At 57.4% G+C, this 18,270-nt stretch overlaps 13 protein-coding genes and 1 non-coding gene across 14 annotated transcripts; 7 read left to right on the plus strand and 7 right to left on the minus strand.

Moving 5' to 3' along the window:
• Positions 1 to 19: 19 nt before the first annotated feature.
• On the minus strand, positions 20 to 994 carry HEM13 (coproporphyrinogen oxidase; the record flags this gene model as incomplete). Its single annotated transcript, NM_211757.1, has 1 exon — positions 20 to 994. The coding sequence occupies one exon, from the start codon at positions 992 to 994 to the stop codon at positions 20 to 22; it is 975 nt and encodes a 324-aa protein (NP_986695.1).
• Positions 995 to 1,336: 342 nt separating this feature from the next.
• Positions 1,337 to 1,759, plus strand: AGOS_AGR031W (C2H2-type zinc finger protein; the record flags this gene model as incomplete). Its single annotated transcript, NM_211758.1, has 1 exon — positions 1,337 to 1,759. One exon carries the CDS (start codon positions 1,337 to 1,339, stop codon positions 1,757 to 1,759), a length of 423 nt encoding a protein of 140 aa, NP_986696.1.
• A 158-nt stretch (positions 1,760 to 1,917) lies between these two features.
• On the plus strand, positions 1,918 to 1,963 carry AGOS_AgSNR47. Its single transcript, NR_149392.1, has one exon. It is a non-coding gene; the product is annotated as an AgSNR47 (small nuclear RNA).
• Positions 1,964 to 2,069: 106 nt separating this feature from the next.
• On the plus strand, positions 2,070 to 3,065 carry ECM2 (Pre-mRNA-splicing factor ECM2; the record flags this gene model as incomplete). The annotated part of the gene is made up of 1 exon (NM_211759.1): positions 2,070 to 3,065. One exon carries the CDS (start codon positions 2,070 to 2,072, stop codon positions 3,063 to 3,065), a length of 996 nt encoding a protein of 331 aa, NP_986697.1.
• Positions 3,066 to 3,227: 162 nt separating this feature from the next.
• On the plus strand, positions 3,228 to 3,989 carry AGOS_AGR033W (AGR033Wp; the record flags this gene model as incomplete). Its single annotated transcript, NM_211760.1, has 1 exon — positions 3,228 to 3,989. The coding sequence occupies one exon, from the start codon at positions 3,228 to 3,230 to the stop codon at positions 3,987 to 3,989; it is 762 nt and encodes a 253-aa protein (NP_986698.1).
• A 192-nt stretch (positions 3,990 to 4,181) lies between these two features.
• Positions 4,182 to 4,661, plus strand: AGOS_AGR034W (uncharacterized protein; the record flags this gene model as incomplete). The annotated part of the gene is made up of 1 exon (NM_211761.1): positions 4,182 to 4,661. The coding sequence occupies one exon, from the start codon at positions 4,182 to 4,184 to the stop codon at positions 4,659 to 4,661; it is 480 nt and encodes a 159-aa protein (NP_986699.1).
• Positions 4,662 to 4,703: 42 nt separating this feature from the next.
• On the minus strand, positions 4,704 to 5,327 carry RSM10 (mitochondrial 37S ribosomal protein uS10m; the record flags this gene model as incomplete). Its single annotated transcript, NM_211762.1, has 1 exon — positions 4,704 to 5,327. One exon carries the CDS (start codon positions 5,325 to 5,327, stop codon positions 4,704 to 4,706), a length of 624 nt encoding a protein of 207 aa, NP_986700.1.
• A 361-nt stretch (positions 5,328 to 5,688) lies between these two features.
• On the plus strand, positions 5,689 to 6,609 carry TRM7 (tRNA methyltransferase TRM7; the record flags this gene model as incomplete). The annotated part of the gene is made up of 1 exon (NM_211763.1): positions 5,689 to 6,609. The coding sequence occupies one exon, from the start codon at positions 5,689 to 5,691 to the stop codon at positions 6,607 to 6,609; it is 921 nt and encodes a 306-aa protein (NP_986701.1).
• A 132-nt stretch (positions 6,610 to 6,741) lies between these two features.
• On the minus strand, positions 6,742 to 8,511 carry KRS1 (lysine--tRNA ligase KRS1; the record flags this gene model as incomplete). Its single annotated transcript, NM_211764.1, has 1 exon — positions 6,742 to 8,511. One exon carries the CDS (start codon positions 8,509 to 8,511, stop codon positions 6,742 to 6,744), a length of 1,770 nt encoding a protein of 589 aa, NP_986702.1.
• A 433-nt stretch (positions 8,512 to 8,944) lies between these two features.
• On the minus strand, positions 8,945 to 10,687 carry AGOS_AGR038C (amino acid permease; the record flags this gene model as incomplete). The annotated part of the gene is made up of 1 exon (NM_211765.1): positions 8,945 to 10,687. The coding sequence occupies one exon, from the start codon at positions 10,685 to 10,687 to the stop codon at positions 8,945 to 8,947; it is 1,743 nt and encodes a 580-aa protein (NP_986703.1).
• Positions 10,688 to 11,135: 448 nt separating this feature from the next.
• Positions 11,136 to 12,896, minus strand: AGOS_AGR039C (amino acid permease; the record flags this gene model as incomplete). The annotated part of the gene is made up of 1 exon (NM_211766.1): positions 11,136 to 12,896. The coding sequence occupies one exon, from the start codon at positions 12,894 to 12,896 to the stop codon at positions 11,136 to 11,138; it is 1,761 nt and encodes a 586-aa protein (NP_986704.1).
• An 802-nt stretch (positions 12,897 to 13,698) lies between these two features.
• AGOS_AGR040C (amino acid permease) lies at positions 13,699 to 15,420 on the minus strand (the record flags this gene model as incomplete). Its single annotated transcript, NM_211767.1, has 1 exon — positions 13,699 to 15,420. The coding sequence occupies one exon, from the start codon at positions 15,418 to 15,420 to the stop codon at positions 13,699 to 13,701; it is 1,722 nt and encodes a 573-aa protein (NP_986705.1).
• A 414-nt stretch (positions 15,421 to 15,834) lies between these two features.
• On the minus strand, positions 15,835 to 16,380 carry AGOS_AGR041C (AGR041Cp; the record flags this gene model as incomplete). The annotated part of the gene is made up of 1 exon (NM_211768.1): positions 15,835 to 16,380. The coding sequence occupies one exon, from the start codon at positions 16,378 to 16,380 to the stop codon at positions 15,835 to 15,837; it is 546 nt and encodes a 181-aa protein (NP_986706.1).
• A 269-nt stretch (positions 16,381 to 16,649) lies between these two features.
• SLX4 (Slx4p) lies at positions 16,650 to 18,146 on the plus strand (the record flags this gene model as incomplete). The annotated part of the gene is made up of 1 exon (NM_211769.1): positions 16,650 to 18,146. The coding sequence occupies one exon, from the start codon at positions 16,650 to 16,652 to the stop codon at positions 18,144 to 18,146; it is 1,497 nt and encodes a 498-aa protein (NP_986707.1).
• Positions 18,147 to 18,270: the final 124 nt, after the last annotated feature.

Consider the following 18,270-nt stretch of genomic DNA (forward strand, 5'->3'; position numbering starts at 1 on the left):
TTCAATACACGCTACGTAGTCACTCCCCGACCCACTCGCGCGGGTGCCGCAGCACCTCCAGCAGCGCCGCCTCGCGCGTGCCCTCCGCGGGGTGGTGGTCGTACTCCCACCGCGCCGTCACCGGCAGCGACATCAGGATCGACTCCACCCGCGACCCGGGCGTGCGCAGCCCGAACTGCGTCCCGCGGTCCAGCACCAGGTTGAACTCCACGTACCGCCCGCGCCGGATCTGCTGCCACTCGTGCTCCGCGGCTGTGTACGGCATGTCCTTGCGGCGCAGCATGATCGTCTTGTACGCCGGCACGAACGCGTCCAGGCAGTCCTCCGCCATCCGCAGCAGCGTCTCCGGCTCGCGGTCGTCCGCGTCGTCGTAGAAGATGCCGCCGATGCCGCGGCTCTCGCCCCGGTGCTTGATCCAGAAGTACTCGTCGCACCACTTCTTGAACCGCGGGTACAGCGCGGGGTCCGTGCGGTCCAGCGCGGCCTTGTGCGCCGCGTGGAACAGCCGCGCGTCCTCCTCGTACAGGTAGCTTGGCGTCAGGTCCGAGCCGCCGCCGAACCACCACGTCTGCGGCTTGCCCGCCGCGTCCCACGTCTCAAAGTAGCGGTAGTTGAGGTGCACGGTCGGCGCGTGGGGGTTCACGGGGTGCATCACCAGAGAAATGCCGCAGGCGAAGAAGCGCACGCCGGCCGCCGGCTGCCCGGTCACGGGGTCCGTGGGGAGGTGCAGGTTTTTGTGCTCGGCCCGCATGGCACTGACGGCTGCCGGCGACAGCTCGCCGTGGACTACCGAGACGTTAACGCCGGCCTTTTCGAACGTGGTGCCGTGCTGCAGCACGCACGACGTGCCGCCGCCACCCTCCTTGCGCTCCCAGGAGTCGGCCTTGAACTTGACCGTGTCGATCGCCTCGAACGCGGCTGTAATCTCGCGCTGCTTGCGGCGCACGAGCTCTTCCATGCGCTCGCGCATGTGGGGGGTGTGGGCGGATGCCATTGCTGGGGCGCCGCAAGAGGCGAAATTAGCGGTGCCGCCCGGCGGCTTATATAGAGGCGTGGCACGGGTGTCAGCCCACGCGCACGCAGGGCCTGCAACGTCCGCGCCAAGACAGCCAGGGTCCCGGCCAGACCGCGTCGGCGGCGCGGCCAAGCGCCGCCGCACACAATCACGCCGACGATCGCGCACGGTGATCCGGCGCGACCGTGCGGGTTACGGCGGCGGACCTGCGTGAGCATGCCGCATGGCGTAGAGGCAGACGTAATATCAGTATATAAGCGTCAGCAGACATCCGTTTAGGCGCGTCGTATAGGCCGGCTTCCGACAGCGCCGCGAAACAGAATGGACAACGCTCGGCAAGCAGGCGCGCACCAGAGCATCGTGCTGGCGGCGGTGGCGCCACCGGGGGCCGCGGGCGGGCGGCGCGTGCTGCTGCCGCCGCTCGCGAGCAGCCACCAGTCGATGCGGCGTCTGGAGACGTATCTGAAGCAGGCGCTGGACCGGGGGGCGTTCGGCTGCGCAGCGGCGCCGGCGCGCAAGCGCGCGCCGGCCCCCGTGCCGGTGGAGAAGCGGCGCAAGCACCTGTGCCAGACCTGCGGCAAGGGCTTTACCACGTCCGGGCACCTCGCGCGCCACAACCGCATCCACACCGGCGAAAAGAACCACGCGTGCCACTTCCCCGGCTGTGGCCAGCGCTTCAGCAGACACGACAACTGCCTGCAGCACTACCGGACCCACCTGAAGCGGACCGCCGTGCCAAGCTAGTACGTAGTGTGTACGTTGCCGACCCAGTTAGGGCTAAGACGTTTCTTTTTTTCCGCTGTATATATAAGGGCGCGCGCGGCGGCCCGACTCGTCCTTCTCGCAGCCCCCCGCCGACCGGGGCGCGCAGGAGCGCGCCCCCGTTGGCCGCAGGCCTAGCGTGATGAAAACGCACAAACAACAACTTGAATTTCTTCAGCCGACTACACAGGAGGAACCATTTGACAGCTTTTTAACCCTGAGCTAGGCCGTTGTAGAGTGTATATCTTGAAAAAGTAGGCGGCGCGCTTTCTCTCTTCCGTGTGCCAGCGCCATGGACGAGGAGACGCCGAGCATCTGCGAGCAGTGTCTGACGGACGCGGACCTGCGCATGACGCGCGCGGCGCGCGGGGCTGAGTGCAAGATATGCACGCTGCCGTTCACGCTGTACCACTTCAAGCCGCCGGGCGCGCCGCGGGTGACCAAGACGCTGGTCTGCCGGCGCTGCGCGGCGCAGCGCAACGTGTGCCAGTGCTGCATGCTGGACCTGGCGTGGAAGCTGCCGGTGGCGCTGCGCGACGAGCTGGTGTCGCTGGTGCAGGGCTCAGACGAGCGCACGCCGGAGGCGTCCAACGAAATGGTGCGGCGTTTTTTGGCGTTGCGCGGCGGGCAGTTGGGCGGGGCGCGGCTTACTGCGGACAGCGCGCCGCTGCGGGAGCTGATGGGCAAGATGCGCGCGGTGGCGGCGGCCGCGGCCCCGGCCGCCCGCGCGCACGGCGGTCGGGAGGACGCGGGCGAGGTGCCGGAGACGCAGCTGCCGTTCGGGGGCGCGCTGGCCACGCCGGCGTCGCGGTCGTTCTTTATATACGGCGTGGACCCGGCGCTGCCCGAGTGGGAGCTTGTGGACGCGGTGTCGCAGCTCGTGCGCACGCCGGACTGGCGGGACGCGGGCTCTGTGTCTGTGGTGGTGCGTCAGGATGCGCGCTGCGCCGGCATCCGCTTCCGACGCGAGGAGCTGGCGCAAGCGTTCGTCGCACGCCTGGAGACGCTGCCGGCCGCTGCAGGGGCGCCCAAGGGCGTGCTGCGCATCCGCCACCTCCGCATGCACGTGGTTGCGTGGCCGGAGTTCCACCTGGCTGCGTTCGGGGAGACCAAACAGCAGACCGAGGGCATCGCGCGCCTGGCGACAAAGACAATGCGCGCTGACGCCGAGGGCGCCAGCCCCGCGCGCCCAGCCGCGCCGGCCTCAGCGGCCGGCAAGGTCGCCAAGAAGGCAGCCGCCCCGAGGCGCCAGGGCCGGCGCGGCCCGCGGCCCACGCTGGAGCTGTGACGTTTTTCAGCGACGGACATGCGCCTTTGGAAACCTCGTGGAAACCTCGCGGAAACCTATATAAACTTTTGACAAGGGGCCGCGACACAAATGTAGGCCCTGGTGCTTCCCCAGCTTATTAACGAGTGGGCCGTCATCGCGAACAAAACTACGCCACTTGTTATGATTGAGGATATAAAGCTCTCGGTTGCGTGGGCCACCTTCTTGAGCGTATTCCAGAAGGTGGCACGTTTCTTTAGGCAATACCACACTGAGCGGCTCCGCTACAACTACGCGCTTGACCCGCCGCAGATGGTCTACTCGCTCGTGCCCCCGCACGGCTCGCGCCACGCCCCTGACGTGCACTACCGCGCCGCCAGGAACTCCAACTTCATGCTCGAGGCGTTGCAACTCTTCGTGCTCTCCGTGCTCGTGGGCACCATGATGACGCTCGCCCGGTGCATGCACCGGGCTGGCTCGGTGTTGCACCGCAAGGGCTTCGATTTGCCGTTGGCCGCGCTCCAGCCCCGTGCCATTGGCCCCAAGCCGCCCCAACGAAGCACCAGCCGCCGCGCGGCCGCGCGCCCCGACAGCGCCCCGTGCAGCACCCCGCAGAACACCGCCGCGAGCATCGCAGACCCTGCGCCAGCCGCGTGTGAGCGCGCGGGCCCGGCGCCAGCCTCTGCGCGGGCGCCTGCCGGCTGCGCGCGCGCGCCCGCCAGCCCGAACGAAGGCCTCTTTCTGTCCTATGTCGACGACGTCGACGACGAGCTCAGCGGTGTCGAGAACTCGTTTGCCGAGTATTACGGTGTGTCGCAATTTGCCGAAAGTGACATTTTCGATCTCGGAAACCTCTCCGTGAGGTTGAACTCCATAAGGTCCTTGGGCATCAACAATTCCCCCACGTCCAAAGCCGTCAAGGCCAGCGGCATGCTAATATGGTAGCCGGCTGCATGACCGGCCGAAACGCAGCTAAATAATGACTTCTCACTTCACCTTAGTTAAGACTTGTATAGTATACGCTACATAGAGCAGCGTATTATAGAGGAAAATAAAAAAAGCCTGTCTGTTGCCCCTTACCGCCACCGGGAGCACCAGTGATCCAGGGAGGTGAATGCCCAGCGACAATAGTAAGTGATGCCAATGTGCGACCGACTGCGGCCAAGAATACTAACTCTCACAGACGACCAGGGGACACGGTCCGAACTTCGCAGGCAGCTGGCTGACATGTTCCAGGAGGCAGATGCGCACAGCACCGCGCTACTAAATGTGATCGTGAGACTGATGCCGGAGGAGCTACAGCAGCACTTGCAGCTGATCGGCGAGGGCGACGGGGGCGTGCCCGACGGGTACATGGACACGCTCCCGCGCGTGCCCAAAAAGCGGCTGGCTGAGGGCGACAACTGCGCGATCTGCTGCTGCGGGTACCTGGAGGACGAGTACCCACTGGTGGTGGAGCTGCCCAACTGTGGGCACACATTCGATCTGCAGTGCGTGTCGGTGTGGCTGTCGCGCAGCACTACGTGCCCGATGTGCCGGAGCGACGTGCTGGTGCGCAAGCCGGAGATCGACGGCTCCGCGGCGGAGCTGGAGGAGGACTGGGGGATGTACGGCTAGCCGCACGCCCGCGGTCATATGTATCGGTGTATTCAATACTATTTACAGGTGTTTCTTGAACTCGGGGCTCTGCATGAGCTCTGCGACCTTCGCGCCGACAACCTCGTCGGCGGTCTGTGGCGCGCCCGGCGCGAGCGGCACGTCGGCCAGCTCCTGCGCCAGCTGCACGCTCTCCCGCTGGAACATGTTGCACTTCATGCCGACGCCCGCCATGCTGTGCTTGGTGATGTAGCTGAGGAACATCTCCACCACCTCGGGGTTGGCGTCCCACAGGCGCAGCAGCCGCTTGTGCGTGTGCCGCTCGAAGTTCTCCTTCGACTTGGCATGCGCGAACGGCGCCCGGATCACCGTCCAGCGTTCGCGCCGCGTCGGCAACGGCTTGGGGCCGGTCATCGGGATGCCCAGGTAGTAGCCCACGCGCAGAGCAAAGTTCGCGAAGAAGTCCAGACTCTGGTTGTCAAACGCACGCAGCTGCAGGTCTGCCACCAGGTCGTGGTGCTTCACTGGAAGCTTCAGCGGCTGGAAATACAGCGCGTGCACGGACTTGGGCAGTGCGCTGTACTGGGCTCCTGCCTTCCCGCCAGCAGCGGCAGCCGCGCGCGCACCGCCAGAGGCTAGCGTGGAGTTGCACCGTGCCACGGTCCGAAGGCCGAATACAGAAAGCATAGTCAAGTTGCTGGGTGCCGCCACTGTCGTCTCACGGTTTTACCAGTTATGTTGAACATTATAGCTGAAAATTTTTCAACATCCAAGAACACCGCGATGTCTCATGTCAGAACAGTGGCGATGAGCTGTAGAAACAGAGCGCTAGCCGCCGAAGTTTAAGCTGCTGAGGTAGGTATATAGCTGATATGAGCAGCGGAAGAGCGGCTAAATGATCGTGGTGTGTGGTGAAGAAGCTGGTGCACCGGGACCTAGCTGGTGGCTCAGCGACTGTCGGTGAAAAATCCAAGAGTCGAACATGAGCGTGTAACACTACCAAGCACTCGGCGGATTACGAAGCACACTGCAAGGAGGAAGCAGACAGATGGGTAAGAGCAGCAAGGATAAGCGGGACCTGTACTACCGCAAGGCGAAGGAACAAGGCTTCAGGGCGCGGTCGGCGTTCAAGCTGTTGCAGTTGAACGATGAGTTCCATTTCTTGGACGGAGTGCAACGCGTGGTGGATCTGTGTGCAGCGCCCGGGTCCTGGTCGCAGGTGCTGTCGCGGGAGCTGTTTCCGGACGGGAAGAACACGAAAAAGCGCATTGTTGCGGTCGACCTGCAGCCCATGTCGCGGATAGAACATGTCACGACGTTGCAGGCTGACATCACACACCCGCGGACGCTGACCAAGATTATCGAACTGTTTAAGGGCGAGAAGGCGGACTTTGTGTGCAGCGACGGCGCACCCGATGTGACCGGGCTGCACGACCTGGATGAGTACGTGCAGCAGCAGCTGATCCTGAGTGCCTTGAAATTGACGGTGTCCCTGCTCGCCCCCGGTGGTTGTTTCGTGGCCAAGATTTTCCGCGGGCGCGACATTGACATGCTCTACTCGCAGCTGGGCCTCCTATTCGACAAAGTGACATGCGCCAAGCCGCGGTCGTCACGAGGCACCTCACTGGAAAGCTTCATAGTATGCCAAGGATACACTCCCCCACTGTCCTGGGCCCCCAATATAGAAAAGAATGTATCTGTCGAGGAATTTTTTGAGGAGTTTTTCCAGAACTGGTCGATTCAACAACCGCTTACGCCGGGCCGGCCGCTGCCAATGTACTCGGAAGGCCATCGCGGCATAGCGCCGTTCATTTCCTGTGGGGGCCTGGACTCCTTTGACAGCGATGCGACGTACCACGACCTGCCCAAGAGCGCGACCGCCCTGGATCCCGTACAGTCACCCACGAATCCGCCATATAAACGGGCACTCGAGCTGAAACGTAGCGGGAAACTTGGTAGGTCTGTATGACGGACAGCCGCCGTCGATGGCCTCCAAAATGGCTAAATGGCTTTGGTACTTACATATAAAACTCTTTAGCTCAAAAGCATGCTGCTAGTAGAACAGCCGAAATAGGATAGAGCATACATACCACTAGAAGGCCTAGTTTTCCTTCTTCAAATCCTCCTTTAGTACGTCTGGCTTCAAAGTTGGGAAGAGAAGAACCTCTCTGATGGTGTTAGAGTCGGTCAAGAACATCGCCAGTCTGTCAACACCACATCCCCATCCACCAGTTGGTGGCAAACCGTATTCAAGTGCGTTGCAGAATGTTTCGTCAATCAACTGTGCCTCGTCGTCACCCTGGTCCTTTTGTCTAGCCTGCTCTTCGAAACGAGCTCTTTGGTCGAAAGGATCGTTTAGCTCGGTGTAAGCGTTACAGATCTCCTTGGTGGCCACGAAGACTTCGAAACGCTCGCAAAGACCTGGCTGGTCTCTCGAGTGCTTAGCCAATGGCGACATCATTTGTGGGTGACCAAAAATGAATGTTGGATCAATGCAAGTGTCCTCAAGTTCGCCTACAAGCTTGTCCAGCATACGCGCATTGGTTAGTGGAGGTGGGCAGTCCATCTTGTTGTCAGAGAGGATCTTCTTCAAGAACTCTCCTGTCTCAGCAGTGTGCAATTGGTCTCCTGCTGGGAATGTGACATTGAACCTCTTCTCAAGTTCCTCAATCATGTTGATTCTCTTCCAAGGTCTAGCGAAGTTGATGTCATATTCTTTGCTAGGGTCGTTTGGATCTGGGTGGAACTTGATCTTGTAATCACCGGTTATTTCCTTAACCATCTCGGAGAAGAGCAATTCAGTCATGTCCATCAGATCATACACATCGGCATATGCTTGGTAGAATTCACAGGTGGTAAACTCAGGGTTGTGAGTCATGTCGATACCCTCATTTCTGAACTGGCGGCCGATTTCGTAGACTCTGTCCATCCCGCCCACAACTAGCTGCTTCAAAAATAGCTCGGGGGCAATTCTCATGTACATCTGCATGTCCAAGTCATTGTGGTGGGTAACGAATGGCTTAGCAGTAGCACCGCCAGCAATGACGTTCATCATTGGCGTCTCCACCTCAATGAAGTCTCTGTTGTCCAAAAACTTGCGGATGTAGGTGATGATTTTGGATCTGGTGATAAAGCGTCCACGGGCGTCCTTGTTCATGATCAAGTCCAGGTATCTCTTTCTGTATCTTGTTTCCTGGTCCTTGAAGCCAAAGTGGTCGGCTGGCAGCATGTGCAAGCACGGCGTCAATAGCTGAATGCGCGAAACAAAAACAGAAATTTCACCTTCACCACCCTTCTTTGGCTGCGTTCTGCCGACGTATCCCTCCACACCCACAATATCACCTCTCTTCAACAAACCATGGTCCTGCTCGTAGGCCTCCTCAGAATGGTAATCCTGCAGCTGGGACATGACCTGGACTTCCACACCGTCGGCGTGAAGAACGTAGAACCGCAACTTCGAGCCGGATTCACGCTTAGCATGAATTCTACCGGCAATCGACACGCGCTCCTCGGGCAAAGTCTCTCCGCGCTGTAGGTGGGCGTATTTATTCAAGAACGCTGGCAGTCCGATAGTCACGTTGAACTTGTGCGGATATGGGTTGGGCTCCTGCGTCTTCCGCAGCTCCTGAATCTGCCGAGAACGTGCCTCAAAGTACTTGGATGGATCTAGATCGGCCATGTTCTCCACCTTTTTCTTTGGCTCTGGCTTAGGCTTGCTCGTGGCCTTTTTCGCAGCCTTCTTGGCCTCGACCTGACGTTGCTTGATACGCTTCTTCAATTCCGACTTGGAAACCATCTCCCCGGTTACCTCATCTAGGTGAAGGTTGGCCACATTTTCGGCTACCTGTTGGACGGCTGCTTCCTCAGACATTGTAAACCTGTTTAGAAGGGTACCTGAATGCCAATTAGTAACGTTGTAATACCTTTGCCAATATCGCAGCTATATATTTTAGGTGATGAGATTCTCTATATGGAAAATTTTTTCAGTATCGCCTGTATGCGGTGTATGGAGGTTTGCCATGCCAGCGTCAGCACGCCGCGTTTGAGTAAACTGTATCGGGGTCCGCCGCCCACGGCAGGTCGTCTACTCGCTATGTGTTGCAATGGTGCTGTTTATACCAAGTTGTTTCTTCGATAGTTAATTAAATGCTTTCCTATGCATATGTATGTAATATTACTATTGGAGTGCATGCGCGCACTCCCTGCTCATGAATGTTCGTAAAACGTCTAAGCCTGGCGGAACAGTCTGCACTTCGGCAGAATAAGGGTCGTACATATCAATGACGGTGTTCACGTTGTGGTTTTTAACACCAAAAATTCAATACTTTGACGTACCAAGGACTGTTTCTCATCCGTTCCTTGAACTCGTACTCCTCCTGTTTCAGGACCTCCACGTCGTAGACCCTGCGATGGGTGTCCAAGTCCATCTTGTCCAGTGGGTTGAGGAGGGTCCAGTTCCGGCTATACACCATGTAGCCAAGGAACATGATTAACCACAGCGGGAAAGCCATGTAGTTCTGGAAGAAAGACAGAACATCCACCTTTTTCTTTGCAATTGGAACTAGGGCAACCCAGAACTGGGCAATAAAGACAAGGAGGTTGAAAAAGACGGCATATAGCGAGCCCCATTGCCCGGTGATGGCACGGTACCCAAGAGTTTCCAGTGATCTGCCCTGAAGCTTCATAGCTTGCCGGAATCTGAAATGCGAGAGGCAGATCGACGTCCATGTGAACAGCTCAGAGAGACCGGCGATGGCCGCAAGCCAGATGAAAATCTTTTCCTGATTATCGGATGCAGCTGAAAAGGCAATTAGCCCGAATATGGCACATAGGATCAGGGAGATCAACGGCCGACCTTCTCTGTCAATGTAGTCTAACTGCTTGGGAGCGTAGCCCTGCTGTGCCAACGCACACAACAGTCTGGGCGCCGAGTACATCGCGGAGTTGCCAACCGAGATGACCGAGATGAGGATAACGGCGTTGACAATGTGCGGAAGCACCTTCACACCGTGCATCTCGATAGCCAGAACGTATGGCGATGGGTGGACATCGTTGCTGCCCGACCCCATTAACCGATCGCTATCGTGGGGAACTAGGAACCCAATCATGATCATGGTGAGCAAATAAACCAACAGGATCCGGTACACACCCTTCTTACAGGCGCTTGGGATGGCTGTCTTCGGGTTGGGTAGCTCATTGACTGACAGGGCGTACAGCTCCATACCACCGAACGAAAAGTAAGCGGTGACGAGCACGTATGCAGTGCCCTTCAGTTTATCGAGCGGCGTCCCCGAGACGAAGGAGCCGGGGTTCCGCCAGTAGCGGTCGCCGATGTAGCCGGTATCGCCAATCGCGCCGACGTTGATCAAGATGCCCACAATCACAAATCCCACAATCATCAGAACCTTGCACATGTTGAAGATGAACTCGGTTTCGCCGTAGCCGCGCGCACCAAAGAAGTGGATACAGATGATGAACAGGTAGAAGATTACCACGAACACATTCGCGTTCACAGAAACTTTCCAGTACTTGATGACGATGGTCGCCGTGATCAGCTCCAATGGGAACACCGTCAGCCACTGCAGACAGAACAGCCACACCGTGGCAAATCCGAACGGCTTGGAGATGAAAATCGATGAGTAAGCGTTGAAGTTGCCCGGCAACGTAGGGTAGGCCACGGCCATCTCGCCGGCCGCATGCATCATGATATAGGAGACAATGGAGACCAACAGATACCCGATCAACAAGCCTGCTGGTCCACCGTAATGTAGAGACGCTGCATTCGCAACGAGCAGGCCCGTCCCGATACCAGTACCCAGCGACATCATCACCACATGCCGCGTGCGCATCCTCTGCTGCAGCTTGGTTGTGTCCGTCGAGTTGATCTCGCCGTCCTCCAGGTCCCCACTCCGCGACGTGTCTTCCCGCCGGAACGAGTCCACGAACCGCCGGAACGGCCCCGTCGACTCGGGGCTCGCGTAGCTCGGGCTGTATGCTGTTTGCACAACGGTTTTCTCGTTGAACTTATTCACAGAATCTGCTGACATCCCACGCTGTGTGTGCAGAAGAGTAGTGCAGAATAAGCAAAGAGCGTCTATCCCATCGCCTAAAGTATTTGCACAGCGGGCGACCGCAGACCACCACAGTTTTACTATCAGTCATTTCTGCGGCATCTTGCGATGACACTTCCACCGAAACCGGCGTAAAATGCCCTAAAATACGCTGAGAACACCGCCGCAACCGCCGGTACCGCTTCTTGCTACACGCTTTTTCAGAGCCTCTCGCTGACACCTCCCCGTCCGTTCAGCCGACGGTATTTCTTTTTTTGTTGTAAGGGTCAACGAATAGGAATTCGTCCCTGTTCTCGAAGGGTACCCCACAGCCCGCGGCCATCACTCGTGTAGGCTTTATAAAATTAAATAATAAGTCGTAATTAATTAACTCGATGCAATTAAGTAATGCATAGTCCTTTGTGAGGTTCCCTTGTAAGCCAAGTTAACACCAGAAATCCAATAAACGCTTGAAGAGGGTGGAGTTTCTCAGCCTCTCCTTGCGTTCGGCCTCCTCCTGCAGCAATACCTCCTCGTCAAAGATCTGTCTGTGCGACAGCAGGTCGACCTCGCTGGAGGGGATGACTAGGCGGAAGTCCCTCTTCCACAGCTTGTAGCCCAGGTAGAACACGACCAGCACCGGGAACGCCAAGTAGTTCTGGAAGAAAAACTCGACGTCGAGCTCACCGTGCTTGGGGATGGGCGCGATGGCAATCCAGAACTGGGCAATTAGGACGATGACGTTAAAGAAGATGGCGTAGTAGGAGCCCAGTGCGCCGGTGTTGGCGCGGTAGCCGAGCTCCCCTAGCGACCTGCCCTGCACGCGCATGGCGCGGCGGAAGCGCACGTGCGAGACGGCGATAGCGGTCCAGGTGAAGAGCTGGGATAGACCGGCGATGGCGCTGAGCCAGGTGAAGACGTTCTCCTCCTGGTTGGAGGCGGCGACGAAGGCGATGAGACCGAATAGCGAAACGAAAATCAGAGTCACAAGCGGCCGGCCCTGTCTGTCGACGTAGGTGAAGATCTTGGGGCACATACCGTGTTCGGCAAGCGACAGCAGGATGCGGGGCGCGGAGTACATGGCGGAGTTGCCGACAGAGATCACGGACGTCAGAATGATGAAGTTGATGATGTGCGGCACGACTCGGACGCCGTGCAGCGCGGCTGCGATCACGAACGGCGACGCGCGGCTGCCGGAGCCACCCTCGGCGGACAACAGCTGGTCTGAGTTGTGTGGGACCAGGAAGCCGATCAGAATGACGGGGAGCAGAAACACGACGACGACTCTGTATAGCCATCTCTTGGTGGCCTTGGGAACCGATTCCCTGGGGTTTGCCTGCTCTGCTGCGGTCAGGGCGATGAACTCGGAACCGCCATACGCGAACGCGGCCTGCACCCACACGGAGCAGATGCCCTTGAACCTGTCGATGGCACGATCGCCTCCAAAGGCACCCGGGTCGTGCCAGTACTGTCCCCCGATGTAGCCCTGTTCGGAGGCACCCGCGGTTAGAGAAATAGCCATAATGATAAACCCGGCCATCAGCAACACTTTTAGCGAATTGAAGATGAACTCAGCTTCGGCGTAACCTCTGGAGCCGAAGAAGTGGATGAAGAGCAAGAAGACGTAGAAGATGGCGACGAAGACATCAGGATTGACGCTCGATGTCCAGTATTTCACCGTCATCGAAGCAGTCACCAGCTCTAAAGGAAGAACCGTGGCCCACTGCAACCCATAAACCAGCGCCACAGCAAAGCCAAAACCCTTATCGACCAAAAACGTGGGGTATGCATTGTAGTTTCCGGGAAGTGTAGCGTATGCTACGCCAAGCTCACAACATGCCTGGACAACACAGTAAAGCATTGTGGATGTAGTAACGTAGCCGATCACCAGCCCAGCGGGTCCGCCAAAATGCAACGCCTTACCAGAGGCGACAAGAAGACCGGTGCCAATACCCGTCCCGAGCGAAATCATAGTCAGGTGCCGGGTCTTGATATTGTGTTTCAACGTCTGCTGGGTTTTATTCAGTCCATTATCAGCATCTTTCCCCTCCAAGTCCACCGCCGTGTCGACTTGGGCACGCTTGAACGAATCAGTGAACCTCGTCCATGCATTGCGATTCCCGGCGTATTCTATCGAGACAGCGCTGCTGGAGGAGTCACTGGTTGCCTTTGGTACCGCAGGCTTATCTGATACAAAGCCTGACATTTCGACCTGCTACCTTGTGGAACAACCTAACGAAAACCGAGTCTCTGAACAAGTTCAATGCCCGTAGTACCACAACGTTGCTTATATACTTATCATATTTTTGTTATTATAAAAGATACTTCTATCAGTAATGCCCTGGCAATCGGTGGTTATCGCACATGCGACCCCCGGTAGCCACTGGTCATCAAAACAAATTTACTCCTCCTGATAGTACGACATTGATGGCATATGGGCCATCGGCACGGCATTCTCTCTCTTCCCAGTTGGCTTTCATACGGCTCAACTCGGAATATGCCGCTTTACTCACTGCAGTGTGACGTTATTCCATGGTAAAAAGAAATAGTACACGGCAAAATCTTCTTCGCGGAGGGCCCCGCGGCGGACTTCAACCCGCACCGGCGGAATTGGAGGCACCCGGTACGATAGGCAGATTCCGTCATAAAGCACCGGGCTTAACTAACCAGGAAAAACTGCTCCGTGAATAAGCTTGTGTTGGTGGTCGCCGGCAGGTAAGAAGTGCATGCGGGGCAACTGCGGGGCAGTGGAAGTGGCAAAACTCAACGCTCAACAATGCGTCGAGGCTCAGAGACGCCTCTGCGGGGAAAACCGGGACCAGCAAGCCGACGCTAACAGCGTACTGCAATGCCAAAGCTGTGGGGAAGCGCGGCCACTTTGCCAAGGAGTAATTGAACTGTTCTATTAGTCTATATATGTATGTAATGAAACAAATTATTAGGGTGGGATCTGCAGGCCCCGGGAGGCCGCTATGCTGAAGGGAGTAGCTAGCCGCTATAAGGGACCATCAACACCAGAAGTGGTATATTCTAACCCAAATTGGCGAGCTCTTTAGTTTTAGTTTCCACTCTAGGTCTTCTTGCTTTAGCTCGTCCTCATCGAAGACTTGTCTGTGCGAAATTAAGTCGACCTCCGAAGCTGGAATGCAGATACGCCAGTCTTTATGGTAGATTTTGTAACCGAAGTAGGCCAATAGTAGAATGGGGAACGCTAGGTAGCTCTGGAAGAAGGAGCGAGCGTCGACGCCTTTCGTCTCGACAGGAGAGATGGCGACCCAGAACTGGGCGATTAGGATGAGGAAAGCAGTGACGACAGCTATCCACGAGCCCCAGTAGCCAGTTCTGGCCTTGTAACCAACCTCACCCATGGAACGCCCCTGTGCCTTCATGGCATCACGGAAGCGAATGTGCGAGATACAGATCGACATCCAGATAAACATCTGCGAAAGACCAGAGATAGCCAACAACCATCCGAAGACGTCGTCCTGAGCTGGCGAAGCGGCCAAGAAGGCCAAAAGACCGAATACCATGGCAACAAAGAAGGCTGGCAATGGTCTACCTTGCCTGTCGATGTATGTGAATATCTTTGGAGCGTAGCCCTGCTCCGCCAAAGAAAGCAATAGTCTTGGTGCGGAGTATAGAGAGGAGTTTCCAACAGAGACGACAGCAATTAAGATGACAGCATTGATAATATGTGGAACAATCTTCACACCATGGAAGGAGACGGCAATGACTAATGGAGAAGCGCGACTGCCCTCAGACGCCAAACTTGGATGGTCTGCAGGCACCAAAAAGCACACAATTACAGTGGTCAATAGGTAGATGAGGACAATACGGTAGATGACTTTTTTGCACGCACTGGAGATGGATTTCCTAGGGTTCTCTTGTTCAGATGCACTTAGAACCATCACTTCAATACCACCGTATGCAAATGCAGCGTAGCAAAAGACAAAGCATAAACCCTTGAAACCGTTCATAAACGGACGAGGTTCGTGCCAGTACTTGTCACCGATGTATCCGGAGGTACCGGCACCGCCACAGTTAATGACGACACCTAGGATCACGAAACCAATAATCATCAGAACTTTGCACAAGTTGAAGAAGAACTCTGCTTCCGCATATCCTTTCGCACCGAACAAATTGATGAACACGATGACTGCATAGATAATCGCAACAAAGATATCAGGATTTATGTCCGTCCAGTATTGAATGATCATAGCAGCGGTAACCAACTGTAGCGGGAAGACTGTCATCCACTGAATACAGTAAACCCATGAGACGGAGAATCCCATAGCGGGGTCCACGAGAAGCGACGAGTATGCAGTGTAGTTACCAGTCATCCCAGAGTAGCAAATACCTAGCTCACCAGCGGCCTCGACAATCAAGTACAACATCGCAGAGGACACTACGTATCCTAGAATCAAACCCGCAGGCCCAGCCTTTGCTAGAGCAGAACCATTGCCCACAAGCAAACCCGTTCCGATACCCGTTCCAAGTGTAATCATCAATAGATGCCTGGTCTTAATCGTCTTCTTCATTTTCGCGGTCGTGCCATCCTCCGCGTCAGCCTTGCACATTAAGTCAACATCGCGCCCGCGGCGGAACGAGTCTATGAAACCCCGCATTATGCCGGTGCGCCGCTCATCGCCAGACCCCACGGTATTGGGGCTGACCTTCACGTAGCTCTCGTCCTTCTTGGAAGAAGATATCGAGGAGGTCATATCTTGCATTATCTGGAACCGTAGCCTGCTCGCACAAACTGCCGATTTACTCTTAGATGATCGTCTTCAAGCTGCCGATGCAGAAGCGACTTTAAATAAATAGCTATCTGCCACTGCGCACGCACAAAACCAGACTAATTAGTTTCTGTTGTAGAAACGAAATTATACGTCCGCTATTTATATATCACTAGGCTAAGCTCATCGCCCGACGGGATCAGTCATAATCCAGATCGGGATATAGGCTCCTCCTGGAACCATTCTATCTCAAGCTATAGCGTCCTGGTGATGCCGCTAGGAATTGTTAAAAGAAACTGCCACGCCGCTGACTTTCAGCGGCGTCACATTGGCCATCATGAATCCCGACGTGAGAAAAAAATACGCTACAGTTACTTTTTTCTCAACGGGCATATTTTATTTCTTTTTTTACCAGTCGTCGGCATTACGCTCGATCCAGGCCTTGAGGCGTAGCCAGTTGACTTCGGCAAGCTCATCTTCAGACAGCGTGTAGTAGTCCACAGGAAGTGTCTTGCGGACTGCAACAAGCGTAGGCAGGGAATTGACCCCAAAACGCAACATGCCCTCACGGGTGTCTGCAAAGTCCGCCTCGACGTCTGCGATGTTGATGCGTTTGTCAGTCTCGAGCAGAACAATGCGGTTAGCGGCACCCGTAAGGGCATCCGCTTGCGGCACGCCGCGGAAGGTGAAATTCAGGAGCAGCGGCGCGGAGTGACTAATAAGCAGCGCATCGTTGAGTTCTGCGTTGGAGCGGATTGGCAACAGGCACTGGTTTCCCCCACTGCTGTTGTTGTCTCGGTAAGAAGACGCGCCCGGGCGGCCCGGAGGATAGAGTAGCCGCGAGAGCCAGGAACGAGGTGTGCATGCAGATGACAGTGCACGGGTGGCCGGCAGCAATAACGCGGGCGCGACGGCAGCGGCGCGGATGGTTTGGAAGACCGGAGCAGGCAACATTGGTGGTGTAAGAGGATGGTGGGCGGCCCTCTCCACTATAAATACTGTATTTCGTCCGGGGCGATGCCCTGTGGCGTGGCGTAGTAATGTCCGGGTCCACGTGTGACTGAGTGCGCGGCTGGTCCTTCATTCACGTGAGTGTCACGTGCACACAACGTCAATAGTGATATCAGGACAGATTTTAGTCAGTGGTAGATTTTAGAGCGATGCCAATCGTAAATAATTCGTAGCAGCTCCAACGCCAGTTGAGGTTTCGGCGTTGCAAAGCAATGGACTTGAGGAGGGCCGAGCGTAATCTCAAGATACTTGGCGATGCGAACTCGGACGAGGACATGCCTGTGGCGCACAGCGTCGAAGAAACACAGGGGCAAGCACTTTTCAGCGAGTCCGATGAGGCCGATGCCGAGGAAGACGCGGCGGAGAGCCCGCAGTCAGGCGTCGGCGGCAGGACCACCACGGCCGAGAGTGGCGGAGAGGAGCATAGGGAGCAGGTATTCCTATCCACGCAGGTGCAGGGGCGCATAGATGAGTTTGAGGCGACAGAGGGCGCTCGGCGGCAGTTCCGGCAGTTGGTGACGGGCTTCACATACGCACAAGAAGACGGCGAGGCGAACGCGGGCGGACGCACAGCCAAACGGGTTCCGAAGGTGCGACGCACGCGGCGCAACAACACCAAGGTCCGCAGCCTGACGGAGTTCAACACAGAAAACTTCGAGCGGCTGCGAAAGGAAGACCGGGCGCGCAGCCTGCTGACCATGCTGTCGGGAAAGACGCAGAAGGTAAACAACCTGCTGCGGGGTCTGCAACAAGAGCGCTCCAGGGAGCGCGCGTTCCATGGGTGCTCGGTCTACAATGAGGGGGAGTGGCGCGAGATCGTGCGCCTGCTCCACGAGCGGCTGCCCAAGGCCACGCGCTCGGACGTCGCCTGCATCAAGAGCTACGTCTACGGCGACGGGCTGGACGAAACCCCCTGGTGCGCCTCCCATGCACGCCCCCCGGACTGCCCCGCGCAGTCGCAGGAACGCCAGGGCACGTGCGGGCCGGGCGACGACGAGCTGCGCATCTTCACGCTCTCGCAGCTGCTGGAGGACCAGTCCGCGTCCGAAGATGTCATCCCCGATAGCATGGATGCGGGCGACGCGGTCAGCCTGGGCTCCCCGCAGCCCCAGGCAGGCCTCTCGCAGCACAGCTTCTGCCCAGATTCCACCGCAACGTCGCCCCTGCGCCCGCCCGCTACCCCCTTGACGCGCGCGCCCGCCTCCCCACTCCCCGTCCGCGTGTACACCGCGCCCGCCTCCCCGCTTGACTACATTCCCGACAGCGAGGATGACCCCTACGTCCTCCAGGGCCCCAGCCAGGCCCGCAGCCCGCCCTCCCTGCTGGAGGTCAGACGCACGCTCAAAAATATAGGGGTGCGCCCGGGCCGCTCAGCCGCTGCCGTCCGAAAAGCCGCTGCGGCCGTCGCCCGCATTGAGGCCGCCTCCGACGCCGCCAGTCTCGGCACGGCTTCCGACGCCGACCGTCGCTCCGCCCTTTTTCTACGAATGACTGCGCTTGTCCGTCGCAGTCCGCGCCTGCTGGCACACATCTACTGTCTGCGGCCTGTCGCGCTTGACGACCTCCGCGCGGTCCTCGAGGCAGACGATGACTTCATTGCCCTTCTGGACGACTCACTTATCCGCCAGTGGGCTGACTTCACCGGGATCTGCGTGAAAAACGATACCTCGGATTCACAACGTCCCCCGCAGCCACTGGAATCCCAGTGATTTCTACGTAGGAGCCTACTTGGCTGCACCGCGCCACTGCTGCAGCCTCGCTTGTGGTATCTTTTTGAACAACTAGTGCCCATTGCATAATCGCTGAGCCAACGTCGCTGCTGCCCCGTCACCG

Source organism: Eremothecium gossypii, chromosome VII (assembly GCF_000091025.4).
Source record: "Eremothecium gossypii ATCC 10895 chromosome VII, complete sequence".
Lineage (NCBI taxonomy): Eukaryota > Fungi > Ascomycota > Saccharomycetes > Saccharomycetales > Saccharomycetaceae > Eremothecium > Eremothecium gossypii.